This window comes from Cinclus cinclus, chromosome 29, assembly GCF_963662255.1.
Source record: "Cinclus cinclus chromosome 29, bCinCin1.1, whole genome shotgun sequence".
NCBI classification, from domain to species: Eukaryota; Metazoa; Chordata; class Aves; order Passeriformes; family Cinclidae; genus Cinclus; species Cinclus cinclus.
The window spans coordinates 380,556-408,538 of record NC_085074.1 but is presented as its reverse complement, the minus strand read 5'-3'; the positions used below and the strand labels follow the sequence as shown (position 1 = coordinate 408,538).

At 54.4% G+C, this 27,983-nt stretch overlaps 1 protein-coding gene across 3 annotated transcripts; it reads right to left on the bottom strand.

Moving 5' to 3' along the window:
* Positions 1–185: 185 nt before the first annotated feature.
* On the bottom strand, positions 186–27,615 carry LOC134054619 (hexokinase-2). 3 transcript variants are annotated; one of them, XM_062510481.1, is made up of 18 exons: positions 27,373–27,614; positions 19,620–19,782; positions 13,888–14,036; positions 13,570–13,689; positions 11,616–11,711; positions 11,400–11,499; positions 10,970–11,153; positions 9,960–10,115; positions 9,591–9,824; positions 9,098–9,402; positions 8,366–8,514; positions 7,521–7,640; positions 7,338–7,433; positions 6,434–6,533; positions 6,146–6,329; positions 5,736–5,891; positions 5,031–5,264; positions 186–4,226 (listed from the first exon to the last, which is right to left on the bottom strand). In XM_062510481.1, the coding sequence occupies exons 1-18, from the start codon at positions 27,433–27,435 to the stop codon at positions 4,082–4,084; spliced, it is 2,754 nt and encodes a 917-aa protein (XP_062366465.1). In that variant the 5' UTR covers positions 27,436–27,614; the 3' UTR covers positions 186–4,081. The 3 variants fall into 3 exon arrangements, with proteins under 3 accessions (XP_062366465.1, XP_062366467.1, XP_062366466.1); XM_062510482.1 differs by having other exon boundaries at positions 4,072–4,252; positions 27,373–27,615; XM_062510483.1 differs by lacking the exon at positions 11,616–11,711 and having other exon boundaries at positions 27,373–27,615.
* Positions 27,616–27,983: the final 368 nt, after the last annotated feature.

Here is a 27,983-nt window from a genome sequence, read left to right as displayed (position 1 = left end):
TGTGCCCTCCTGGGTGTGGCGGCACTTTCAGTGCAAGGGAACAACCCCCTTCCCAGCTGGGTCACTCTTCCCAGAGGCCAAGATCAGGGATTTGGGATGGAGTGGGCACAGGTGCCCTTCCTCAGAGATTGCTGAGGGGGAGAGGGGAGCACAGAGGCCAAAACAGACGACACTGACCCCAGAAATGGGTGGTGGTTGTTTTTCTCTCATTTATTGTCACTGACTAGGAGCAGCAGTGGTGGCCAAGGAGAGCTGAGCAGTACAACACCACACTCAGGAAAACGATATTAAAAGTACAAAAATAAGGAAGCCTATATATAATATCATTGCAGTCAATTGCTAAAAATAAATATTGTAAACACGAAAGAACAACATCAGGTGAATCTACAGCACTAGTTTCTGCCAGCAGCTGCACAGTCTTTGGCTTTATGACTCCCCTGCCTGCACGGAGCTAGCGCCCACATCAGGATCCATTTTCTTTGCTTCAGGCCAGAAGGATTTCAGACTGGTCAGGGATATCACAAGGGGAAGAATGTTCCTCTCTCCAAATTACCTTTAGAACAGGAAATGCCTCTTTTTGCCTTCAGTGCCCATTTTTCTACCAGAGCAAGCGAAGGATCTGCCCAAAGCAGGCATTTTTCTCGTTTGGAGGGGAGGGGACTGGGGCAAGGGCTCCCCACATTCTAGGTTATTTTGTTGTTACCTTGGACCTCACAACCCCTGCAGGGTGCATTTTGCCACCTTTTTACACCCCTCCCATGCACTTGGACCTTTTACCCCCTCTTATCTCTCTGACAGCCAGATGGGTTTGGATTGCCTGATAAGGGAGAGCAGTCACGGAGTTATCTCGAATTATCTCAGGTCAAACTGCACATGAGCTGCTGTCAGGCCAGAGATCTGTGCCCCACTGATACCCCTTGGGCCACTGAGCAGGAGCTTCTCCCTCCCAGCCTTGGACTCCAGGAAGGGAAGAGGCAAATTCTGCTTGCAAGGCTCAGTAATTTGCTGATTGTGTTTATATATATCTACATATATATATATATTAAAACCCCAATAAAATCCTGTCCAAAGTACCAACGAGGAGAGATTTGCCAGGGAGGGAAGGGCAGAAACTCTGTTCCTTGCTGCCTGCATGGCCAGAGAACATTCCAGCACCCCGGGAGCTCAAAGAAAATGCATCCAGATGGGAACAACCAAGCAAAACAAAACCATCCTAAGTCCACAGAGCAGCACTTCTTGCTGCAGGGAAGATGCAGACAGGGCAAATAAGGCTGAGCAGTCTGTCTCTCTTGTCCCTACAGTTAATCATTTGATCTTCCCTTCATATCAATAATTAGGAGTTAATCTTCCCTTCTTCATTTTAAACACATTCACAAAACATCTCATGGCGACATTTTGGCGTGAGGTTCCAGTCCCAGCCATCAAAGTCAGACTGTACATCCAACACCTCAAGTGCTTATCCCCCTGGGGACCCCAGGGAGCACAGACTGCTCCAGGTGTTCCCCAAACCCTCCCTGCAGCCCCGGGGAGGGTGGATCTGCACCCACAGGTAACACAGGTGTCTTGTAACTCTTCAAGTACTGCTTTTAGCTGGGAACATTCCAGACCCTGCTTGATTCTGAACCTAAGCACAAGCTTTCCAGCATTATGGGAGCCTTGGATATCCAGGTGGGTATCCCTTTGACCAAGCCCAGCCAAAAATCCTCCATCACTCTGCAAGCTCAGGGTGATCTTTCCTCACACCTGCGGAGTTACAGCCCTTCCGTCATCCCAGACAGGAGAGGGGACTGTGGTGACCCTGCTCCCTGCCAGGTACCTCAGCTCCCCAACTTCCCTCTCACCCTGTCAGTCCCCTGCTTCAGCAGAGCCTGAATCAAAAGCAGGTCCCCAATCCTTCCCATTTTGCCCCCAAAACTACTGTTATATAAAATTTCACTCACTAACTGATGAAAACACTATGGATTTCAGAAGGGCTACAGCTGGCTAAGAGTAAAAACAGCCACTAATGCAACGCTGCACAGTGCAGCAGCAAAAAAGACTTCTGTTTTGATTTTTCAGTAGGCAAAATGCTGGTTTTCTGAGGAAAAAAAATCACACAAAACTGCTTGGTACCAGATAAGAGGTTTCCTGTATCATCCTTTGAAGATTTATTTGACAGCTTCTAAAACTTCCACTAAACTTGGCTTCTTACATAATTTCTATACATAGATTTTATTCGTTGTAATTGTCTTGAGGCTTATAAAAAATAAGCATTTAAAATGCCCAAAAGAGTAATTTTTGCTTTAAAATTGTGCTACTGAACTTGACCCTCAACACAGAAGAGAGACTTTTGGTAATGAGGTTACCCCAAGCAGTATAAAAATATACATAAAAATAGACAAAAACTCTATCCTCCAATCTGAAGGGCTGTTTGTGGGGATTATTAGTTATTATTTTCTTTTGTACATCACTGGAATTTCATTAACTTCTACTAAATATTTACAGAAACCCTCCTTCCCACCATTTGCCTTTGCTCACTGAGGCAGAGACCTGGAGCTTTTAGTTCATCCAGAGGTTCCTGTTGGTAAAAATGGACCCCTGTGTTTGGCCATGGCACACAAGTGCTGCTGTGGGCACAGGGGTCCCTGGGGACGCTCCCAGGCAGCCCTAAGGATGCCACATGGGAGGTCAAGAGCCCTGCCGGGTCCTGGGTGATGTCATCCACCCATGGATGTGACCTTCCAGAGCATGGCTGGGGAGGGCAGGGGACAAAATAAAACCTCTCCTAAAGTTAAACCCAGCCTGAACCCGACAGCATGACCACAGGGCCCTGCTGCTCCTGCACACCATGTCCCTGGCTTTCTGCTTTCCCTTTTGTCCTGGTGATAGTCAGAATGCCCAAACCCCTTGTACAACAGTCTTCAGGTATTTGGGTCTCTTTCTCCAGTCTACCCCAAGAAAATTTTAAATTAAAAAAAAATTACACAACAGAATAAAAACAAAAGAAAATAATTACTCTGTACTGTTCTTCAACAACATGAAAAGGTGGTTAAAACTAAGTGATACACCACCCCCCCCCAAGACTATGTACATATAAAGACATCAGATCTCTTCAAACATAAATACACAGTGTATAAATCCAGGTGCCACCTAAAGGCTGTAGCCACAGAACTATTTCACAGACACAAAGCAAACCAGACTCTCCACACCAAGGTCAGATACACAGCCACAAGTTTGGGGCTTGGCAGGGGAGACACTGACCCGTGGCAGCAGCTCCTCATGCCCACACATGCACCAGGGAAAGGGTAGTGGTGTCCAGGAGAGAAACACAACCCTACGTACACACCACGTTCCTACAGGCTACTCAGGGTGTGGGTGAGAGGTCAGGAAATGGAATTAGACCCTGAGTCCCCAATTATTTCCAGGCACATGCTCTGCTGGAGCCAGCCAAGGGGCACCCCTGGCCTGGCTCCAGCAGGTTCTCTAGTATTGCTCACCAAGGGAGATACGTGGTATCTCCAGTGCAGCCGTGGCCACGCCAGTGGAATTCTGCACCCTGTGCTTTAAGAGTTACCATGACTTTCATGGAAATAATACAGCCTTGATCAGGGTAAAAGACTAGTGGAGGTCTTTAGCCCAATCTTAGAGGTTTGCTTCTACAGCAAGGACAGCTACAACTCCGGCATACATAAATAGGTACTGTTAAAGTGACAATGCAGTGTCTTAATTATCCCAGTGTTATCCCTACTGTTGTTAGGGGAGGGCCAGTGGTTCAGAGCATGGGAATAGAGCTGGGGTGTGACAGAGGCTGTGCATGGGACAGCTCCAGCTCCACCTGGAAATGCAGGGAGAAGCCAAAAGACACTGTGAGCTTTACTCAACAGGTGGTTTTATGGCATGCAAGAAAATTCCTACAACAAGACTTTGTACAGAGCCCACGGTGTCTCCAGTCTCACCGTGGTTCCTCAGAGAACAAGTAAAGCTATGAGTCTGCTTGGAGGCGGGGGTGTATGGGTGTGTGAGTGTGTGAAGAGAGGGAGGGATTGGGTGGGGAAACATCCTGTTTTGCTGAAACCAAGCTCTCAGGCAAACCTGCTTCCCTCTACCGCTGCCCAGCCTCACGGATGCGGCAGGCCACGGCCGTGATGAGCGCGGCGCCTTTGCCGCTGCCGTCCTCCGACTGCAGGAAGGTCACTTCACACTTGGGGGACAGCTGCTTCACTGTCTCATGCAAGATGCTGGAGAAGCTGCAGGGCAAGAGGAGGGAGAGGTTCTGAAATAGCCAGACGTGGGGGGAAGGTGTCAGTCCTGATCTGCCTTGCAGAATTTCAGAGGGAAACGTAGACCCTGAGGGGAAGTATGGATGGATAATGGATGGATAGATGGATGGATAATGGATGGATAGATGGATGAAGGGATGGATGAAGGGATACTGCCAGGGATGAAGCTTAGAAAGCCCAAGCCTCCGCACTCAGCCGAAGCCCACGGTTACAACACAACTGTGCTCAGGACTCGGGATGAAAACCAGCCCCTTCTCAAGTCCCACCAAGCCCTGGGAGTACTAATGAGCCTCAACAGCCCTAACCAGCCCCATCTGGGGAGAGTCTTCAGTGACTCCCTTTGCCCATGGGCTCCTGAGCCCTTTTTAAGCTCAGCCCAGTGCCTTATTCCCTGTCTGAGCTCCACTGTCCAGCAGCACCAGCCAGCCAGCTCTGGCATGGGCAAGTCTTTGTGTGGCCATGAACCTTCATGACCTGGTTCACTGCTGGTTAGAGCTGCCTCATGGCCATAACTTGGAGCCCTAGCTGAACCTGGTCACCACGTCTGGGTAAGGTCCAGCGGGATTGGAGGAGCCCCTGCCCTGTCCTTAAGGGAGCAACTGACTCCTGCTGGGCCTCAAGTTTGTGTCAGCTCCTGGCAGCCCTCAAGCCCCTGAAACACCTCAAACTCTCCCCTATTATCCCCTGAACCTCCCCCCAGAGCCCCTCAACCGCCCAAGATGGGCAGGTGCCCCCAGGCAGCCCCCTTGGAGTACAACCAGAGCCACTTACTGAGGGTGCAGCTTGTAGAGTGTGCCGTCCACACCAACAGTGATTTTGAGGAAGTCCAGGCCGCGGTTCTCGCGGATCTTGTCCACCACGGCAGCCATGCCAGCGCCACAGAGCTGGGCCGCACGCCGCGCCACCACGGTGCACACCTCCTTCACGATGATGCTGTCGTCACACGTGGACTCCAGGCCCAGATGCTGCAGGATGGAGCGCACCTGGAGCAGTGCCAGGCAGTCACTGGGGAGGACACAGGCACGGGCAGCATTAGGAGATGGAGCAGCTGGGATGCGTGGCTTCCCCTGCAGAGCCCAGGGACTCGTGGCTGGGTGACAGTGCCTGGGGTGACCCTACAGTCCCCCTTCAAGCTCAGCTGTCAAGAGTTAGATGTGGCCTGGTGTCACATCCTCATCAGGCTATTTCAGGACAAAGCCAGCAGAATGTGACACCCCTGTAACCCACGGCCCCTCTCTGCTCAGGGTGCAGAATAAAGAGGCATCTGTGCTGCCAGCCCCAGCCAACCTCCTTGTCTCCCCACACCAGTGCTTTTAGAACCATGTGGGCTCTGATTTATTGGTGTGGCACCATCCTGCATCACCCTGGCTCCAGACCAAGCACATGGAACTTCTCCCACCAGCCCTGGGGGCACTTCTCCCAGATTCCATCTTTGCTCTGATTGGCAGCTGGTACTCACTCCCTGTTGGACCTCACCTCTCTATCTGGGACAGGAACTTGGTCTCAAAGATCCCTCTGGTCTTCAGCCTCTCCGAGATCCGTCCCCGGAAGAGCAGCCCTCTCTTGGTGAAGTCCATCAGGATATTGCGGACGATTTCCCCCAGGTACATCCCACTGATCATCTTCTCATACCTGGGAAGAAGAGGATGAGGCTGGACATCAGGACAGGAAAGGGACTCTGGGACTGGATGGGGATTCCAGCTCTGCCAGTTGCCTTCAGTACAATCCCTTCAGCAAGCCCAGCAGCACGGCCCCCACCCACAGGCAGGAGACAAGGGACGCATCAGTGTCCTGCTCATCATCCCCAAGATCCAAGGGGCTGGTGGGGCAGAACTGCTCCTGGACTCTCACTGGTGTCCTTTCCAGCCCCCAAAGCCACCACCCACCTCTGCTTCCCAGGGTTGAGGGACAGCTCATCCACTGCCACGTCGAACTCCGTCCGAATGTCATCCAGGCACCCACTGTCCCCAAAGGCTCCCCACTCCATGTTGACACACATCCTGCCCTCATCCCCTTCCACCAGCTCCACATTCCTCATCTCCTCCATGTAGCAGGCATTGCTGCCCGTGCCTGTGGAGAGGAGCGGGATCAGAGCCCTGAGATACCTCCCATGCCCCACAGGGCAGGTGTGGGATCCCAGACCAGGAGCTCCGAAAGGAACTCTCAGTTCTTACCGACAATCAGCCCAACTTCACAGTAGGGATCCTCGTACCCACAGGTCATCATGGTGCCAACTGTGTCATTGACCACTGCCACCACGTCCAGGTCAAATTCCTGCAGAGGGATGTATTGCACGAGTTATTCCTGGAGAACTTGGAATTCCTGCTAAGTCTGCTCCCATGGCTGGGAAAGGATCTGTCTGTCTGGTGAGTGTGGCAGTCACAGAGTCACAGAATCATGGAATGGTCTGGGTTGGAAAGGTCCTTAAAGCCCATCCCATTCTACCCCCTGCCATGGGCAGGGACACCTTCCACTAGCCCAGGCTGCTCCAAGTCCCATCCAACCTGGCCTTGGACACTTCCAGGGATTCAGAGGCAGCCACAGCTGCTCTGGGCTCCGTCAGGTGAGACCCTCTGCCAGGCCCTCACCACCCTCACAGGGAGGAACTTCTTCCTAATACCAAACCTAAATCTTTCCTCTTTTAGTCTAAAACTGTCCCCTGTCCTCCATGACCATCCACCTCCACAGACATGGAGGCACCCACGGACTGCCCACAGCCCCACCTATCTGCAGGTAGAGCTCAGACCTCAGACACCACCATCTGCCAAGATGCCAGATCAGCCCTGCCAGGAGCAACCCCTGGGCAGGAGCTCAGGGTGGTCTGTGCCAAGGAAACAAGCCGGTGTCTCCTGAGCTCAGGGCCAAACAAGTCTTCTCCAGCCCTGGCCAGGAGCCAGCCTGTAGCTCCGGGGTTTGAAAAGCCAGCCTCAAGTGATGAGTAAGGGCAGCTGTGAAAATTCCGACACTCATTACCCTGAGCTCAGCCCAGTAATTTGTTTTACAGGCCAATTAATGATGCTAAAGAGAGCCAGGATGTGGGAGCAGGCACCGGCTTCTCCCAGCCCCATGGCTGTTCACCTCTCTCCTGTGAATGGCCTCCTTCAGCAGGCCCACCACGTCCTCTCCCTCGCAGCCCGTTGCCTTGAAACCTTTTGTCCACTTCAGGAGAATTCCCTATTGTGGGAAAAACCCCCCAGTGAGTCCCCCTCAATAGCAACTCGGAGGCACAGCCAGGGATGCTGCCAGGAGGGGTGGGGTTACCTCATCCAGGTTGTTCTGCTTGCAAGGGAAGGAGAAGGTGAATCCAAGCGGGAGCGATACACCCTTCATTCCCATGTACTCCAGGAAGTCAGAGATGCAGTGGACAATGTGGTCAAAGAGCTGGACAAGCAAAGCCAAAGGGAAAAGTTACCATAACAGCCAGAACCTAGCTGGAAGCCAGCCTGCCCAAACTGCTGGGGATTCTAACCCATTCCAAGGCCTGTTGAAATGTTCTAATCACTCCCAGGACTCTGAACAGAGCAAGACAAGGCTCAGTTGCACTGTGGCAGGTGAGCAACCCCAAAAATCTTTGTTTCACCCTTTTCCCCACCCACAGTGTGGCCAAACTGCATTGTCTCCTCCTTGGAGGTCCCAGGAGGGATGAGGCCAGCAGGGAGGTGACATGGGAATCCAGTTTCTCTGCAGGGGATCCCTCCAGCCCTCCAGCCCAGGCTGATGGAAATACTCCCAGTCCCCAAGCACTGCCTGGAGTGGTTTGCAAAACTCTTTCCAAATGTGTCTCTGGAGACATCTCTCACTGCCTGTGTTGTGGTTACCCTATCTGGGAAATCGGGATGATGCTAATCTGCCCTGGTGGAGTGTGTGTGACTCGGGGAGGTTCAGTCATGTCTGGGAATAACACAGTTTCTAACTTAAAAACCAGTCTCCAGCTCCCCAAACTCCAGAGCCTTGGGCAACACTTGCTGCTCTAAAGGCAGGAGAGCACCAGCCCTCCCCACTCCTGGTTTTGCTCTCTGGAAAGGTAAAACCAGCTCCATGGTCAGCCCTGCTCCACGCATCCCAGGGAAGACACCACTTTCCCCTCTCCATTTGCTCATCCAGACCTCCTCTCCTGTCCCCTGCATGATCTCCACAGGGATGGAGTAGATCTTGTTGTGCATCTCCACCCCACGCCGCATCCCGTTCCTGACGCGCACCAGCAGCACGCGGAAGTTGGTTCCTCCCAGGTCCAGGGCAAGGAAATCTCCCTTTTCTGCAATCAAAGAGAGGATCATCAGGAGAGATCCCAGCACGGGGCATCCAGGATGTGGTACAGAGCAAACATGAACCTGCCTCCTTCCAGGGAGAGGGATGGAAATGGAGACATTGCTGGAGATGGAGACTGGGGATGCAGGTAGGAACAGGGGGTGCAGGTAGGAACAGGATGCAGAGGTTTGCTCCAGACTTGGGGTGATGATGAGACTTCAAATCATAAACTTGAGCTGGATGGGATCCACAAGGATCACTGAAGTCCAGCTCCTGGCCCTGCACAGGACCTGCACAAGCTTCAAGCCAAGGTCAGGTACTCGCCCAAGCCACAGGAAGAACCAGGGGCACAACCGAGGATGAGGGTGGAGAGAATCCTGTGGTAGGATTTGTGGCCACGCAGAGCCAGGCTTTGTGTTAAGTCAGGTGCAGAACGTCCCAGAGGCTCAGTGCTCTGGTCAGGATCAAACTGGAGATTTGTGCCACTCCCACCACAAAGAATAACTGGCCATAGCAAAGGATTCAGCCACTCCCAAAGAAGCAGTACATCCATGGACTCACACACAGAAGTTTTACACAGGACACATCACCTGTTCCATCGGGAGTGGAGCACACATAGGTGGGCAGCATTTTCACTGTTGCTTCCGCGTGCGTCTCCTTGCCCAGCCCTTTCTCCATCTCTATCCTCATCCTTTCCTTCACCTCCAGCAGCTGCTCATGGCTCAACTTGAGGGGCTCCAGGATCTTCTGCCGAGCCTTGTGCTGTGCAGCCAGCCTGTAGGCCACTGCTGTCACCATGGCCGCCCCTTTGCCACTCCCATCCTCTGAGCGGATGAACCGGATCTCACAGTCCGGCAGCAGCTTCCGCACGGTCTTGTGGAGGCGACGGGCAAAGCTGTGCATGAGGAGGAAAGGGGACCTGAGCGTGACTCCCTGGGGACCCCTTGGCATCCAAACAAGGTGCCCGAGGGGATATTTAGAGGTGCTTCTCCTGTGCCAAGCTGTACCCACTGCTGGCAGCAGCAGATCCCTGTCTGTGTCCGTCCCCAGCACTCCCAGATCCCTGTCCCACCCCCGACTCACTGCGGGTGTTTCTTGTAGACGGAGCCATCCACACCCACGGTGGAGCGCAGCCGCTCCACGCCCTTGTTGTCCTTGATGCGGCGCAGCACCGCGGCCAGCGTGGCCCCGCACAGGCTGGCCGAGCGCGTGGACACGATCTGGCAGATGCGCAGCGTGGCCAGGCAATCCTCATGTGATGGCTCCAGGCCAAGCTTGCTCAGGATCTCGTGGGCTTTCTGCAGCCCTTCCTTCTCCCTGGAAGGACAAAAAGGGGCTCATGCCTGGGAACCCAACTTTTGCTGTGTGATGGTCCAGGTTTGCTCAGTAATGGTCCATCCATGATGTTGGGAGATGGGCTGGGAACCAGGAAACCCCCTGGATCCTACTTACTTCTCAATGGCAGAGACAAATCTGGTCTCAAAGTGGCCAGTGGTGAGCAGATCCGGCGTGAGCCTTCCCCCGAACAACAGCCCTTCCTTGGCCATCTTCACCAGGATGAGCCTGACCAGCTCTCCCATGTACATCCCGCTGATCATCTTCTCAAACCTGCCCATGGAGAGGCATGAGATAGAATCAGGGAATGGTTTGGGCTGGAAAAGCCCTCTAAGGTTATAATTTTCAGCCACTCCCCAGCACTGCCAAGGCCACCACTAACCCACATCCCCAAGTGCCACATCCACAGAGCTGTTAAATCCCTCCAGAGATGGTGACACCACCACTGCTCTGGGCAGCCTATGTCACACCTGACCACCCTTTCAGAGGAGAAATCTTCCCTAATATCCAACCTGAACCTCTCCTATCTCACCATAAGATCTGCCGTGAGCCTCCTTTTCTCCAGGCTAAATGATGTGTGTGTTTGGCTGTGTGTGCCATGAGGTGGCCACAGACTGACCTGAAAAACCCTTGACAGCCTCCCATCCCAAACAGAATCTAGGTAATCTCTTCCCAGAGCAGTTTATCCCATCACTGGGAATATGAAGCCATGTGTACAGAACCATTATTCTGCAAAGAGAACTCATGGCTCCCTGAAGGGGCTCAGTCAGCTTGAAGGGACCCCCAGATCATCCCCACACCACAGCAGCCCCCTGTAGGGAATGGGAGATCTGTAGGATTGGGATGTGGACATCAGGTGAGGGTGTCTGCCCAGACTGGTGGGTGACTTTGCTGGCCATGAAGGGAACAGGAACCAGCACATTCACATGAGGGGCTCATGAGGGCAGCGGGTGGGGCAGACAGCCACAGAAGGGTTGGAACACAGCCCTTCTCTGCACTGGTGGCAGAGGACGTGGTGACCCAGTTAGCTAGGCTGACCTCCCCAGCCCCAGTAATGCTAGTGCTATGGGAGGATGGACAATGCTGAGCAAAGCGCAAGCCTGAGTCTGAGCCAAGAATCTGCTCACAATTGTTTGCCAGGGTTGAGTGAGCCCATGTCAATCTCACGGTCGAACTCAGTGCGGATGTCGTTGAGCACCCCATCGTCACCAAAGGCCCCCCACTCCATGTTGATGCACATCCGACCTTCGTCCCCTTCCACCAGGTCAATGTGCCTCATCTCCTCCATGTAGCAGGCGTTCGTACCAGTACCTGGGCCAAGCACGGGGACAGGGTGAGCAAGGACACCGTCTTTCCCTCATTCGCATTATTCCAAATTTCCCTTTAGCCACAGCCCAGCACACCAAAGAAAGTGAATAACTAAGCAAGCAAACATTGGACAATGCTGGTTTTCCAACACTGATATCCCCCTCTCTTTTTTCCCCAAAGACCCCAGGTCCTGCAAGATGGCTTTCCTGAAGGGATGGAGCCCAGCTCTTTCCCCTTGCTGCAGCTCACCAACAATGAGGCCAACTTCACAGTTGTGGTCATCATAGCCACAGGTCATCATGGTTCCCACAGTGTCATTCACCACGGCTACAATGTCAATGTCAAAGTCCTGAGATGGTAGAAAAGAGAGAGGGTGACCCAATAGAGACAAAACAGGCCAAACCCTCTCCACAGAGTCACGGTCTCCTGTGCCAGGGAACTGTGTGCCCCCATACAGCCTCTTACCCCTCTTTTCTTGATGGACTTGCGCAGCAGTGACACCACGTCCCTCCCCTCCACGCTGCTGCACTTGAACCCCTTCGTCCAGGTCACCAGGATGCTCTGCAGGGGAACAGCAAGAGGGAAGCTTGGAGGTGAGACCCAGCTGCTGGTGCAGGGAACTTGTGGCCCTACAGGGGGAGCCCCCCGTTATCAGCTCCCCAGCTGCGCTATCAGCCACAGCTTCCATGTCAGATAAAGTTTATGGCCACGAAATAACATGTGAGCTGCTCATTGCTCCTCTGGCCTGAGGAACCCGGTTCCTGTGACCGGGTTTGATTGAGCCCTGGAGCAAAACCTCCTGTTCACAACCCCAAAGAATGCTCCTTGGCCCACGCTTAGGGGTTGAGAGGCTCATTATGCCTATGGAATGCTCCTTGACACATCCCTGTGGGGTGGGGGCTCGCTGTACCTATAGACTGATCCCTGAGCCATCCCTGTGGGGTGTGGGCTCACAGTCCCCTGTTGCCAGAGGCACCTGGCCGGGGGCTGAGCTGAGCCCAAGGGGGAAGAAAAGGACTCAATTACATTTAAAATCTTCAACCATGTGGCCACAGCCCCCTTAGGGAGGCAGACACCAGCCCTGCCTTAGGGCTGGGAAAACTGAAGCACTGAGTGATGCAGCCTGGGCAAGGTCACGGGGCACGGACGCTTCCTCAGGCAACCTCTGTATTTTCCCATTCTTTACAGCCTGGTGCCCACAGGAGGAAAGCGTTAATCCCTGGCGGAGCTGCTCCCCATGCGGGAGAACGTGCTGGGGCTGCCGAGTTCCATATTCCATGGAGCCGCCGCTGCCCGTGCTGCGGTGAGGTCAGGGCAAGGAGAGTGAGCGTGAGCATCGTTCCTCGGGCCGAGCAAGCCAGCGAGTGCCGAGCGCCAGGAGGGTGGCAGGGGGCCACGTGCCTCTCTGGGCTCCGGGATGTTTGGTCTCCCGCCGAGGTCACAGCTGACAGTGACAGCCATCGGCGCCGGGGGAGGGACAGGGAACCGCCTTCCTGTGATGTGATGCTCGGCACGTCTGGGGCTGTGGGCAGCTGCACCTCTGTTGCAGCCAGGGAAAAGCTGCTTTCCATGGAGGCATCCCAGGGAAACATGGCCTCCCAAACCTCTACAGTTCCTGGAACACATCCCTGGCTCTGCCAGTACCATGCCCTGCTGGCACACATGGTGACCCTGGGCCACGAGAACCCTGTCAAAGTTCATACATGGGTAGTATCTGAAAAACCCTCAAGATAAATTAGGGGAAATCCAGAAACCCAGGGTGGGGAGGGGCCCTGGCACAGGCTGTCCACAGCGGCTGTGGCTGCCCCTGGATCCCTGGAAGTCTCCAAAGCCAGACTGAACAGGGCTTGGAGCAACTTGGGATAGTGGAAGGTGACCCTGCCCATGGCAGGGAAGTGGAACTCTGAATGGTTCTTAAGGTCCCTTTCAACCCAAACCACTCCAGGCTCCTATGAAAACCTGTGCAGATGTGTGTAAAACTAGAGATCCAGCACCACTTATTGTCATCAAACAGATTTTAAAAAGGTAGACTGGCATATATCCTTAGTAAACATTAATTTTTGTTTAAACAGGGGGCTGATAGTGTGTTTGGAGAAGATGACAAGCAACAGGGTTATTGGGAAGTGATACCAAGCTCTGTATTCCCTGAAGGGATGTTCCATCCTCTCTGTCCCTGACCCTGCAGCCATTGAGTCATTGCATCAACAAAAAATATTCATAAAAATAAAAGGACAGTGCTATTCCTAAGTTCCTCTCACCCAGAGCTTGGGAAATGGCTTTACAGGAATGAGAGATGTGGCCCTTGATGAGGAAAGGTCACATGACCCAAAATCAATGAGCCTAATTAAAAGCTTAAGCTTAAATTGGCATGGAACCCACAGCAAGAGTTCAGCCTGTCCCAGCATAGCCCCTCACCCACCTCATCCAGCTTGGTCTGGTGACATGGGAAGGAGAAGGTGAAGCCAAGGGGGAGTTTCTTGTCTTTGATTTGCAGCTTGTCCAGGAAGTTGGCCAAACACTCAGCAATGTGGTCGAAAAGCTGGAAAAAAAGGTAAAGAGTGAGAGCTCACCTGGCTGCCCACTCCAAGGGGATGCTGTGTCTGCATCCCTGCCCTCCCCCACTCCTCACCATGCTGGCTGCCAGGAATTCAGAGCACCCAGCACAAGATCCAGCAGGATCCCCTAGCCCAGCGCTGCTGCAGCCCCAGGGTACAGCAGAGACTCTGGCAGGACCCACCTGCACCCCGCTGCCACGCATGAGCTCCTCGGGGATGGCGTAGATCTGGTTCTCCATCTCCACCTTCCGCAGCCCATTGTCCGACACCTTCACCCGCAGCACTCGGAAGTTGGTGCCCCCAAGGTCCAGCGCCAGGAAGTCCCCATCCTCTGTAGCACCAGACACGGACATCCCATTAACTTGGAGTGTCCTCTGTCCACACCAGCCAGAGAACCGAGGTAACCAGGCCCCTCCCAGGTACAAGGGTGAGATCACTTTTTAAACTGTATTTCATAATTTCATTCACTATTATATTTTTTTGGTATTTTATTGGAGCAGTCACTGTATTCCCTGCCCCTCCTCTTCCCCCTGGCACCCCCACAGCCAATGCAGGATCAGTATTTTGATCATCATTGAAAAAGATCCAGATGCCTTGGGAAAGGTGTGGCAGGAGGATAAATCCCACCAGCCCCACCCAGAAAAGCCCATGCCCAAACCAACAGGGATCCCAGGGAAGATGAGCTCTAGCCTCAGGCTCTGTCTAGAAGAAGGGAGCAGAGCCATTCCTGACCCTACTGATGCTTCTAGAAGCTCCTAAACCTCCATCCTTAGGGGCTAAACCCTGATGGCAGCTCTGGGAACACCAGAGCTTGTCTAAGTTTTTACTATACTCAAAACCTCCTCCAGTTCAGGCTCAGCCTCCACAGCCCAGGCCAAGCTCTCAGGAATCCCATGCACTCCTGGCACGTGGCTGCCGGCTACGCGGAAAGGTGGCAGCAGGAAACCAGGAAGGGAGAAGATCCCAAAGAGCTTCGGGGGCCTCTTTGCTGCCTTCTCCAGGGAGAGCTGGGACACTTCTCAGAGGGGAGCCCGAGGGCTGAGCCCCGAGTGTCCCCTCCCGTTTGTTTTCAAGGCAGCTCGCTGCACTGGGGCGCCGGGCAGAGGGAAAAGCGCCCAGCTGGCTGTTTCGGTGGGGAGAGGGCCGGGGAAAGCCCTCCATCAGCACTCTCAGAGTCCTGAATGCACAAATGTGCTGCGCTAGCTCCCCCCGCCATGCTTTGTGCGGCACAAAGGGAACAAAACCCGCGGGTCATTAGTATGCACATCTCCAGTGACTCCAGCTGAAAAGGCAGCTCCGGGCCAGCCCCTGCGGCTTTCCTGGGCTGACGCTCCGAGGGGCACGGGACCGGGACCAGTTGGGAGCTGGAGCAGCTCTATGGTGGTGGAAAAGGGCCATGGAAAGTGGCTGCTGTACTCCAAGGAGATGAGGAATGAATGAGAGGGCTCCAAGTGCGGCTTCAGTGAGATCAGAGCTGGGCATGGAGAATGGGGAGTGAACCCAGGGATCAGGGCAGCACCTTGGGGGGGGGAGGGGGGGGGCAGAACATCACCAAAAGAGGGGTCAGAGCATTACATCGCCCAGGAACACAGAGCCATCAGGGCAGTGAGCTGCCAGTCCCTGGCTATTGCTCTGTCCTGCTCCCCTTGACCCTTTGCAGCAATGAGCTTTAAACCAGTTTGGCAGCTTGTTCCTCAGCCTGTCTGCCAGCCACGGGGCATGCCACGGCCACGGCAGTTCTTCACGTGAAAAACACACCAGGAAAACCACAAGGACTCCCGACTGTCTCTGGTGAACCCAGCATGGACAGCACACTCAGCACCACCACAGCAGGGCAGAGCTGGATGTGATGCCCTGGGCAGTGCTGGCACCATGTCCTGCCCCTCACACGGGTCACGCTGTGGTGCACAGCGTGGAGAACACCTCAGGGAGGCTGATAAATATGTTAGAGATAAGGGCACTGCAGCCAAGACGGTCAGAGGTTGCTCAGCTCTTTGGAGGCAATGCAGGGAAGCCAGGAGGATTCTAAAAAAAGGGGCTGAGGAGCCCAAAGGGGGCCATCCTTGTCCTGCCCAGCCCTCACATGCCTGATGGGGGTCCATGGCCCCAGAGCTATTTAGGACCAGCTGTGCCCTCGCCATGGAGCCCCAGCAGGACTCAAACACTGCCCCAAATCCTCTCACCCTGCTCAGCACCACAGGAGGAGCACAAGCAGCTTGGGGGCAATTCCTGGGAATTCCTGTGAGGATCAGCTTTGAGGGAGGAAAAAGGCAGCAAATTCTCCCTCAGAAAATTCCCAGCCAGGTTGGGAACACATGATGGGCTCCAGGTCTGGGCACTGCCCCCTGATTTGGGCTCCCAGGCCCTGTGATATCAGTGCTGGTGCTGAGCCCACAAGACAAACAGTAAGGGCAAACACAGAGACCTGGTTCCAGGGGCTGTTTGCTCTTGGCAAAACGTAAGAGTTGAGTGCCTGGAAAACCTGCTGTGCTCCTGGGAACAGCAGCATGTGTGGGATCATGTTGATCACCCCAGAGATCCACCTCAAGACTTCCAACTGACTGCAATTCCATTGCCTAGGAATCCTCTGGTAAATTGGATTAGTAAAAAAGAAGATGAAGAGGAAAATCTGGGAAGCCCAGACTCCAGGGAAATGCAGAAGGTGGAATTGCAGACCCTGGCATTTCCCACTGCCACCCCCTGGCAGCCCCTCCCTCTTTCCAGCTAATCCATGGTACCATGGAATAGTTTGGACTGGAAGGGACCCTAAGGACCATTCAGTTCCACTCCCCTACCCTTTCACTGGACCAGGCCCTATGGCCCATCCAACCTGGCCTTGAACACTTCCAGGAATACGACTTCCTTGGAAAACCTTGCTGGGAATGTGGTAGATCCCCAACCACAGGACTCTGGGCATGGAAACAGCCTTTTTGTTTTCAAGCCTTTCAAGCCTCTGTGCCACATGCACTGGTTTTCCTGCAGAGGCAACCAGTTATTGGCAGGAGCTGAGCCCACCAGCCAAGGGAAAGGTGCTGCCAAGAGCCATCCTTCAGATTTCTAGGGATTTGACTCCCAAGTGCGGCAGCATCCTCCTGAAAGCTCCAGGCTGGGGTTATCAGCTGCTGGGGCTTAACAGAGGATGCACCACACGATCCTTATGTCAACACCATTGTGGAGGAGGAAACCTGGGGACTCTGGAAAAGCCTGGAAAAGCCAGGAATGGAGCAGGGAAGAATGGAGCAGGGAGGAGGGTGTTGGTTGCACTGAGCAGGGAAAGCCCTTGGGAGAGTCACCGGGCTCCAAGAAGAAGCTTATTTGGCATCTGTTTCCCCATCACCTCACTGCCAGTACAGCATGGTGGTGTTCCAGTGGGTGCCAAAGTTGATTTTAGAAGAGTTTCTGCTTTCAAAGCAGAATTCCCCCCTCTTATCACACCACGTTGGAATGGCAAAGCCACCGAAAGCCAGGAGCCAGGGTTATGTTTCAGCTTAACCTGTAGGTATGACCTTGTATTTCCATAAGCACCTCTCATCCCCCTGGATCCTGGGAGCTGGGTATTAAACAGGGTCTAATCCCAGAGCAGAGACACCCCAGAAGCTGCAAGAAGGGGAAGGAGGACAGGGACATTCTACAGGTGGCTGACTGGGAGCCCTATGGCACCAGCATCAGGTCAGAACAAGGCTGGAGAAGAGAAATATCCTGTCCTTAGGCTAGGAACAGCTGCTGGCACTTGGCCCAGGTGCCCAACCCAGGTCAGATTTTGCCCAGGAGCTTTAAAAAGAGGGAAGAAGGGAGAATGTAGCCCTGGACAGTGAGCTCCTCCCAACCTGCTGCCACATCATCTGTGCCAGGGGTCTGGCACCAAGCACCCAACCCTGAAATGCCACCTTCCAGCCCCCTCCCCAAAACCCAAGGGACACTGATGCCACTCAGAGACTGGATCCAGTTCAAGCTGGACAGGGAATCCCAGCTCTTAGTTCCCTGGGATTTACTCAAAACTCTCACATTTTCCAGCTCCTGCCCTGGGCAGCTGCAGCACTGTGACTGCTCCAGCATCCCTCTCATGTGACATTTTCCGTGCTGCTGTTCCTCTTTCCTCCCTTCCCTGGATGAGAAATGCCAGCTGGGACACTGGAGAAGCTGGACGCAGGGAAGAGCGCCAAGGATCTCTCATGTACGGGCATGGGGAGGGACTGCTTCCTTCTCCCAGCGGCAGGCCAGGGTGCTGGAAGTGCTGACACACACTCCACCTGCACCCAGCACCTTTGGCTGCACCAGTTCCCGTGCCCAGGGGTGGCTCCTGGCTATCCCTGTAATTAAAAATATTCTCCAACATGCAAATAGATTGGAATCTTGATCCCAGGGCAGGCAGCCAGGTCCAGCTTTTGGGTGTAGGTGCAGCTGGGGGGCCAAGATCAGGGGATACTTCAAGGGGCTCCTAGGGAAGGTGAAAAGTCTTTTAGCAGGGGTGTAGTGAAAGGACAGGGGAACGGTTGTAAACTGAAAAAGCAGAGACTTAAGTTGGATATTATTAGCACCTTGGGATAGTGGAAGGTATCCCATGGCAGGGGGTGGCACTGCACGGGTTTTAAGGTCCTTTTCCACCCAAACCATTCCATGATGTCTGTTTCTCCTTAGGGATGTAGGAGATGCCACCATCATCCCCAGACTCACTGAGACATTACCAGCAAACCCCTAACAGTGCCCAGTGGTGCAGAGACCTTCTGTCACCACCTACAGATCCCTGGCAGGAGGGTGCAGCCAGGCTCTGCTCCCAGGGAACAGGGGCAGAACAAGAGGAAATAGCCTCAAGTTGTGCCAGGGAAGGTTTAGGTTGGATAATGGGGAAATTCCTTCATGGAAAGGGTGGCCCAGCCCTGGCACAGCTGCCCAGGGCAGTGTTGGAGTCCCCATCCCTGGGGGGATTTAGCAGCTGTGTGGATGTGGTACATGGGGACACGGGGCAGCGGTGGCCTTGGCAATGCTGGGGAGTGGTTGGCTTTGACCAATGTAGAGGCTTTTCCAGCCCAAACAATTCCATGATTCTGTGATTTCATGGCTCTGTCCACTTCTGTCCTTGCACCCAGCCAGCAGCCATGAGGGATTTGGGCTCTGTCCCTCTGTCTACCTCTCCTGCTGGTGACCAGCAGCCTCCTCCACTGAGGTTTTGCACAGATCCCTGTGCAGGTGCCAGCACCAGGGCAACCCCAGCTCCGAGTAAGTGCATCCAACACAACCAACCATCCCTGGGACCTTTTCCAAGATTACTGCCAGTGCAGGTGTGGAACTGGAGCAGCTTCAGCTGCTCAGAGATCCATCACCCCTCCTTCCCTTCAGCAGCCAGGACTGCTCCAAACACTTGGTGGGTCCTGGGCACACCTGAGGGCAAGGGGTGATGCTGCAGGGATGGAGACAAGCTCCTTCCCAAAACACCGGGCTGGGAGAGGGAACAAGGAACTTTTCTATATGGATGCCTGAGGGAGCAGTTCTTTGGGCTGAGAGGAGGATGTGACTGGCTGGAGCATGCCCTGGGCAGCCCAGGGAGAGGCAGAAAAGCCACACTGTGAGGGCTGCAGAGCCCCTGCTCCTGCCAGGGCCCTGGTAGCACTCAGACAGCGCTGGCACCACTGCCACCTTGCTGCTAATGCAATCTGATGAGCTGGACCCGTGACTGTCTCCGTCCTGCCAGCAAGGGCACGCGAGGGCGGCTTCCCTCCCTCCCTCCCTCCCTCCCGCCAGCAGGAACTGGGAGCCCCTCCAGCCCCAGCACAGAGAGGGGAGCGAGGCCTGTCCCCACACTTAGCCTAAGCAGGATCAAGCCCCAGAGGCCAGCAGTGAAGGTGGCTGTGGGTGCAATCCCTGTCTTGGCAGCCTTCCCTCTGCTCTCCCAGGAGCACCTCTGGTCCTACAGTACCTGTCCCATCTGGGGTGGACCTGACGAAGGTAGGCAGCATCTTCACAGAGGCGGTGGGGTTGGTATCTGCTCCCAGACCCTTCTCCATCTCCTTCTCAAACCGTTGGGACACCTCCAGGAGGGTCTCATCAGAGAGCCGCATGTGGTACAGGTACTTATCAATCTGAAAGATTGAGATGAAGCCCAAAGGTCAGGCAGTGGGCTGGGGACATGGGCACAGGCCCCACGACATGCTCAGGACAGCGTCCAGCCCCTCCCAAGGCTGCTGGGGTTGACACAAGGAGTAGGAGCAGGTTCTGACCCATCCTAACACGCAGGACATGGCAGCACTGCTGCAATGGCTCATCCCAGGCATCACCCACCACTGCTCCTGTACCTCTCTCCAAGGTGCTCACCAAAGCCTGCATCCCCTCCCCAGACTCTGCCAGCCTGGGAATGCTGAACCACAAGTTGCACCTGATGCTCCAAAGCATCTTCCCACACAGTCACCTACAGACACCCAAACAGGTTGCTACAGAAGCAGGAATTCAAACTCAGGAGTGAGTCAGGAGGTCAGCAGTGGAGGTTTTCTAGGTGCAAAGCTCTTCCCATTCCATGGCATCAACGCACCTTGACCTTGACCCCCAGGGCCTCTTCCTACACCAAGGATGCTCAGCAGGAATCCACTGCCCTGTCATTTCTCCACTGCTGAGATCACCCCAAGAGCCTACTCAACACCCTCAAGCAAACCACGCTGAGGTGACAGAAGTGGGAGCTAGAGTGACACAAGCACATGCCATGGCCAGAGAGGGAACAAATCCACCCCACCCCCCTGTTCCTGGAAATTGTTATAGCCTTGAGCTGACGATATGGAGAAGCCCTTCTATAAATCAAAACATCTTGTCTTGCCTGGGAAAGGCATGGAAAAGCTCCTCCCCAGCACAACAGCACTGTGCCTCCCTGTGCAGCCTGGCCAAAGCAGGGAGTGGGAGAGACGGGCACTTCCCACTCCCAAACGATGCCCTGTTTCAATTAGCTTCACTTAGGATTAATTAAAGGGAAGCTGCAAGCCCTGAGAAATCAGGAGGAAAACTCCACCCCATACACACACCTGTCTGCAGGCACGTAACACCAGGTCACTGGAACCCGGGCCAGGGCTGTGCTTTATGGGCTGTGCTGGAGGAAATGGGCATTTTGTGGGCAAGTAATTGCACCGGGCCCAGTGTGACCTCGCTCACAGATGTGCCATCTGACCCTGGGCTGGACACAACAGTCCTGCTGCGGTTTTGGCTGTTTCAGGCTCAGGGTGCTCCAGCACATCCTTTTTTCCCCACCCTGAGTTCTGCTGGAAATCTGGGAGCTGAGATCCCTTTGGTGAGGTCAGAGGGTAGAGGAAAGCCTGGCCCAGCACATTCCAGGAGTGATGCCACATCCCCTGTGGAGCAGCATCCTCTGAGTTAAAACATCCTCCCCCTTTCTCCTGGTGCTTTCAACTCCTTCCCAAAATCAGGAGCTGGAAGACCAGGTAGACACGAGGGAAAAGCCAAGGAGAAGGAAACCTGGAGATTTCCTGGTACCAGTTGTTTACCAGCCTCTCCTTATCCAGCTCAGCAGCAGGAAGTCAAACACTCTCCTCCCTCCCCTCCTGTTTGCTTTCATCTGCTGAAAATTCCCTTCCATGTGCTGAGGCTCTGGTTACTGGCACCACTAAGCTCCAGTTAACTGGCTAAGAGGTGGCTCTGGGGCTGGAGCTCACCTCCATGGCATCCCCAGGGTAGGAAACCTTCCCTTGAGCAGTGCCAAGGGTTATCCCAAGGGTTATCAGTCGATCCATCAACCTAGAGCACAGTCCTCATCCCACAGAAGCTGGGTGCTCTGGGAGCTCCTCAGCAGTGAAGGCCTCCCACCCAAAAATCCCAGGGAAACCCCCTGAGGCTTCACCCCCTTCCCCCAGGACAGGTCCCACTCAGCACGTCCCCCATGTCCTCCAGCCTGCAATACACCAAGAATAACCTCATCCTGAGGAACGGAGTGACCTCCCTCTAATCTCCAAAGCCCTTAAAACCTGGATCATCTTCTCCCAATGTGGATATCACCCCACTTGGCAGCTAAAGCAGGTCAGGGCATACAGCAGGACATCTCCTTCCCCACTGAAACCACCCTGGCTGTGCCTGGCCCCCACCAAGGAAGAGCCATGGCCACTGTCCTTCCCAAAACTTGCCAGCCCTGTGGCCTGGTTGGTTACTCCGAGCACCCCTCAAATTGCTACAAAGATGGGATAAAATGGGGAATTCAGTCTGCAATGCCAGAGTCTGAACATCTTTCAAGACAAAACACCTTCTCAGTTGCTTTAACATTTTTGAAGAGCATGAAATAGTTTAGGTCAGATTGCGAATTCCAAACAAATTAAGCCACTAGGTTAGGATCCTGAAAGGGGCAATTGAATTCTGTAAAGCTTCCAGCCTAAATAATGGTGTTTCCTCGAGGAAATCTAAACTGAAGGGAGAAGGAAAGGATAGAAGCTGGGAAACACTGGGCACGCCCCAGCCCAGGACATCGTGTTAAAGCTCCAGATCTCAGAGTAGCTGTGGGGGTAATGAGCTCAATGCCATGTTTTTGAACCAAACCCCAGCAAATCCCCATCTCTTGGCTCAAGGCTGTCTCCAAGGCTCAGCTCATTTCCATGCTGGATGCTGGAGAGCTGCCCAGGGTCGCCTGTCCCAGCTGCACGGCCACCACTCGGAAACCTCTGCTCGCCCAATTTCTGCTGCTGTGCAACCTGAGATGAGCTTAAAGTGACCCAAAAAACAGCTTTGGATTCCCAAACTCATGGCTCCTGTGCAGTGCTGAAGCTGGATGCTGTTCTAATCCTCAAGACTCCTCTTAAGGTGCCTGGACTCCAAGGGATCAGTGCTGTGGAAATATTAATTAATTAATCTTCAAATAGCTCAATTCCAAGTCAATGCCATTCACCATAGAAAAGAGTTGGGGCTGTTCAGCCTGGAGAAGAGAAGCCTTAAGGGGCTCCAGGAGAGCTGGAGGGAGAATTTGGACAATGGTCTGAAGAGACAGGACACAGGGAATGGCTTCCCACTGCCAGAGGGCAGGGATGGATGGGATATTGGGAAGGAATATCCCTCTCTGAGGGTGGGGAGGCCCTGGCACACAGGGTGCTCAGAGCAGCTGTGGCTGCCTCTGGATCCCTGGCAGTGTCCAAGGCCACGCTGGACAGGGCTAGGAGCAACCTGGGACAGTGAGAAGTGTCCCTACCATGGCAGGGGGTGGCACTGGATGGGATTTAAGGTCCCTTCCAACACAAACCATTCCAGGATCCTGTAAATTCCTTGGCCCATACACTGCCCTTGCAGGGATGCTGGAGACCCTGTCCCCATCTCTCCGGGACACGGGGCAGGGTTGCTGAGGGTGGCGACGCTTCCGGCACCGCACCACCACTTCCTGCCCAGGGGGAAGGGGAGCTTTGTTCCTGCGCAATAAGGCCTGAGATACATCTTTCCCATTAACGACCCCCTCTTCCAAGAAGGGGAAGCTGTTTGCCTTTTGTTTTCGTTTTGCTCTGAATCCTTTTCCAGAGCCACGTGGCTGCCAGGAACTGGAGCAGGAGCACGTGTTCCCCATTCCTCAGCATCTCCCTGTTGTATTTTTCAGCTGGATGTGACTAATTTCGGCAGCTTTTGGAGCAAAAGCAAAACACTCGGAGACAGAGGCTGCTTTCTAGGATAGATTCCTCACCTTGTTGGCAACAAAGCCAAACATTTGTTGGCTGTAAGATGACAGAGCAGTGTTCCCATTGGGGGAAGTCTGGAACACACCAAAACCCACAGCATGTGCTGTCACCCCTCTCTCCAGGAAAATTTTTGCTGGGGATTATATTTTCTTTAAATTACTTCCCTCCCTATCCCAGTTTTTAACTTCAAGCATGCTGTTTTGTAAGAATCCCTGAAGTTTTAGGGAATGCTGGCTGTCTCCCTGCTTCTCTGGGAGAGGGATGCTGTGCAAGCACCAGCCACACTCCCACCCCACCCAAATCTGTGGTGGGACATGAGGAATTTGGGGAAAGTGAGGCAGAGGGAGCAGCAGAGGCTGCAGGATAAGGGCCTCCAGCTCTGGGAAGGTTTTATTCCCTTTCTCAAGGCAGAGCCTGTTCCACATCCTCAGTCCCCATTTCCCACTCCAGGTGACTCAGAGCAGGGAACCAGCTCATCCCCTTCCCCGACCGCCCGTGGGTGACACAGGGGTGATGCTGGGCTGCACCCTCCCCAGCCCTGGCCCTGGTGGCACCCACGTCCCTCAGTCCTTCAGCTCCTCCATGCCGACTCCAAGCCCACGTGCCCTCCTGCCTCGGATGACACACGCCCGGAGTCATCCTGAACCCGAGTGAGTCAGTGAGTCAGATGTTTCCTGCTCAGCCGGTTCCTCCTCATCCTCAGCCCGGGGACAGCAGCTGGATCCATGCCGGAGGTGGAACCGGCATTGATGGTGAGGAAGTGACACCACGGAGCATCCACCGACCCATCCTCAAGTGACCCCGCTGCCCCACAGCCCCGCTAAAACCCAGTTCAGCCAGGAAAATGCTCTGCCTCCCAGTTGTGGAACTGGAGACATCCAGCTGCCCCATCCCTGCCACTCAGCATCCTTCTCCCCATGTTAAACCCAGGACGTCTTCGAGGCAGAGATCCCACTTGGATGCTGGATAGCAAAGCCTCACGGGTCCCAAGAATCCCCCTCAGATGGTGGGAGCATCCCCCTACGGAGGGGAAACTAAGGCTGGGTAGCTCTGGTGAGGTGGAGAGGAGCACTGGGACACAGGATGGCTTCCCAAAGGTGGGAAAAGCTGTCCTGTCCTGACATTGACCTTGGCTCCTGCCACTGACCTCGGCAGCCTCAAGGGAAGCTATTAAATTGGTTTTCCAGGAATTTGCCATAGGTGCCCCTCCCATATCCACAGAGGCAGCCAGAGAGGAATCAGCTGGGTGAAATTAATCCTTCAGCAAAAAAAAAAAAAAAATAAGGGGGGGGGGGGGGGGGGGGAATCAAAACAAGGAAAACCTGCCCCTGCTTGGGGACAGCCACATATGCCAGAAAATCAGTTCCATGCTTTTTTTTCCCTTTTGAAGGAGGGATGGGGAAGAAGAGACACTCAGCCCCCAATCCCATGGCATGATGAGGCTGAGGGACCAGGAAACCCGGGGTGAGCTGGCACATCCCAAGGGAACGCAGGGCAGCAGCGGCAAACTTTCAAGCTGGGATCTCAAAGGGCGCTGCTGAGGTTAATTAAAGTTTGCACAATCCCTTGGGGGTTAGATAAGTCTGGACAAACCCACTTTCCAGGCAGGAAAAGGGCAGGACTTGGAGAGAAAGGTAATATGCCCCCAGATGAATGGCAGAGCAGGTAAAGCTGCTCCATGGCAAGAATGGGAACAAAAATCCCATTTTGAGGCTATTTTCAAGGCCTTGAGGTGGACACAAACCACAGCTATTGGAAAAGGTACTTTTTTTACCCCAGGTGAGCTCCTCCTCTCCCTGATCCAAAGGGAAAATACATCCCAGGCTACCACCTGCAAATTTTTTTTCCAAATACACTCTCAAATGCAGGGTTTGATAAGAAGACCCAACCAAACAAGTTGCAACTTTCCAAGAATTTCACCCCCTACACCTCCCAGTGCTGGGGACTCCTTGGATTTTCCCTTTGCCTGGGGAGATTTATAAACCAGGAATTTTTACACCCATGGTGGAAGCAGCCAGGTCAGACAGCTGGCTTCTCCCCCCTCTCCCTGAGCCAAGCTGAGCTCCGTGCTCCCTCCCAGCTTTGCCTCACTGGGAGGATTCACAGGAATTTGTTTAAAAATATCCCAGAGAAATCCAGTTGTGGAGGCGGCCAGGAGGGCAGTGCCATCTCCCACAGTATCCCGAGCTCCGGCCGGCAGTGCCTGGATTTCTTTTTCTCCCTCACTTCTGAACAAACTTTTTTATTTGGGTTTTGGAGCCAGGAGGGAAACGCAGCCGGTTCCTGAGGCTTTGCACACCCTTCTCCCAGTGGGTAAGGAAGGCAAATTCCTCCTTCCAAGCTTTCCCTCTGCATTATTCCCAGCTCCCGATAAGGAAGGCGTGAGCAGCCCGGAGCCCGGGCCGGGCTGTGCCGCTGGCCTATTTCTGCCAGGGTTACACAACCCCTTCCCGTGGATTGGGTTGTTGCACAACCCCGGGGCCACCGCAGAGCGGAGGGAGAAGCCGAGCCCGTATTTCCTTACGGATCGCTCTGCCTTTGGAAGTTTTCCCTGCACTTTGTTTAGGTTGGGGTAGGCTTTTTCTTTTTTTTTTTTCTTCCTTTTTTTTAAATAATGTTCTGCCTCGATTTCTTTCCTATTTAACAGCGGTGAAGGGCCAACATGGCAAGTTTCACTTCCCCGGTGGCATCTCCAAGGTTATCTCAGGTCTCTCCAAGCATCTTCCTCATTTTTTTTAGGGCGATCTTCGCAAATCCCGACCGCCTCACACTCAGATCATCAAATCCTGACCACTTCCCAGAGTCAGGAATCACAAATTAAATCCTCTCTGCCCTGTTCCCAGATGCCAGCGGAGCACTGCAGGAGGAGCCTGAGCCTCCGCGCTCTCTCCCATCCAGCATGTTTCCTCCAAGAATAATTTATTAAGCTCAGCCTAAGATGTCCTGGCCAGACAAAGGCCGGCTGCTCTCGCAGCCATGGGAGAGCAGGAACACTGGAGCTTTTCCAGTGCCCGAGCTCAGGAACAAGGGGTGACCACCTCCGTAGATCCCAACGGGACGCTGCCGCTCGGGGCTACGCTCTGGGAACAGGCTCGGGGAGGTCAGGACCCCGAAATTAAGGATTCAGAACCCCAAAATTAAGGGAACGGGAGACAAGAAAGTGTTTCCTATCACTGTCAGCGCAGGGATGGGGGACACGCGCGGCTTGGGATGGGGGTCACCGCGTGAGGAAGGGGACCCGAGGGGCAAGTGCTGCCTCCGGACTCGTGCCCCAGGCTGACTCCGCTCCCCGCGAGGGTTTCGGCTGGTTGCCCTGGGAGGGGGGGAGCGGAGGAACCGGCTCGCAGGGATGCTACGCGCCGGCGGGAAGAGGCGACACGTGCTGCGCGGGGCGGCCGCGGGGGTCCCGGCCCGGCGGGGAGAGGTGCGGAAATTCCCCCCTTCCCTCTCCTCCCCCTCCTCCCGCCCGGCCACGCGGGGTCCCGCACCGCGGCACGTACCGCACGCGGCCCCGGCCGGGCAGCGCTGGGGCCTCCGCCCGCCGGCCCGGCCCGCTGCGCCCCGGTTTCCCCTTCGCTCCCCGGTTGTTTTGCTTCCTGTTCCAACTTAAAAAGTTTTTTCTTCCCCCCCCCGTTTTTTTTCGTTTATTCCCATTTACTTTTTTTTTTTTTTTACTTTATCCCCCCCCGTTTTGCTCTTTTTACTCCTTTCTTCTTTTTCCCTTTTCTTTCTTTCCTCCTTCCTTTTTTCAACTTTTTTCCTCATTCTTCTTCCTTTCCCTCTTACTTCCCTTTTCTTTTTCTCGTGTTTCTACCCCTTCACTCTCTCCTTCTCTTTTTCCCTCCTTTTTTCTTTTTACTTTTACCAAACCTTTCCTTTTTCTTCCCCTTTTCTCCCATTTTCTCTTCTTCTCCCCGTTTTCTCCTTTTTCTTCCCCTTTCCCTCTTCACTTTTCCCTTCTCACCTTTCCCCGTCCCTCTCCATTTTTTCCCTCCCGCTCCCCACTTTCACCCGCGCGGCCCCCCTCACCTTCTGTGTCTGGTCATGGTTGAGCTCAGTGAAGAAGTAAGCGAGGAGGTGCGAAGCGATCATGGCGGGAGCGGGTCGGCTCGGTTCAGTTCAGATCGGTGGGAGCGGAGCGGCCCCGGCAGCGCCGCGCGCTCCCCGCGCCAACCGCGCTCATTGAGGAGCTTCCCCCGCGCCCGTGACGTGGCCACGCCGCCGCTCCCCATTGGCCGAGCCGCGAGGGTGTGTGCCCGGTGCGCGCGGGGGGCGGGGCCACGCCCAACCGTGGGGTGTGCGGGGGCACAAGGGAGGCATTGGTGGGGGGACATTGGGGTGACACTGGGGGGACACTGGGAGTGCATTGGGTGGGTAGCGGGGGGACACGGGGGGGGTGCATGGGGGGGAAACCTTGGGGGAACACTGAGTGGGGACATGGAGGGTGCATTGGTGGGTACTGAGAGGGCACTGGAGGTGCAGTGGGGGGCAGTGGAAGGGAAACTGCAGGGGCTGGGTTATACGAGGGGTCCTGGACATGCAGCGGGTGTTTACTGGGTGTATTGGGGATGCACCGGGGGTTGTGAATGCACTGAGGAAGGCACGGGTGGGCTGGGGGTGTACTAGAGGGGTGAATTGGA

Coding starts and splice junctions, on each gene's coding strand:
- LOC134054619 (XM_062510481.1), bottom strand. CDS start 27,435: ATGATCGCTTCGCACCTCCTCGCTTACTTCTTCACTGAGCTCAACCAT. Junction 13,690..13,887: donor TGCGTGGCAGCGGGGTGCAG/GTGGGTCCTGCC, acceptor CTTTTTTTCCAG/CTTTTCGACCACATTGCTGA. Junction 10,116..10,969: donor CTCAACCCTGGCAAACAATT/GTGAGCAGATTC, acceptor CTCCATGGGCAG/GTTTGAGAAGATGATCAGCG.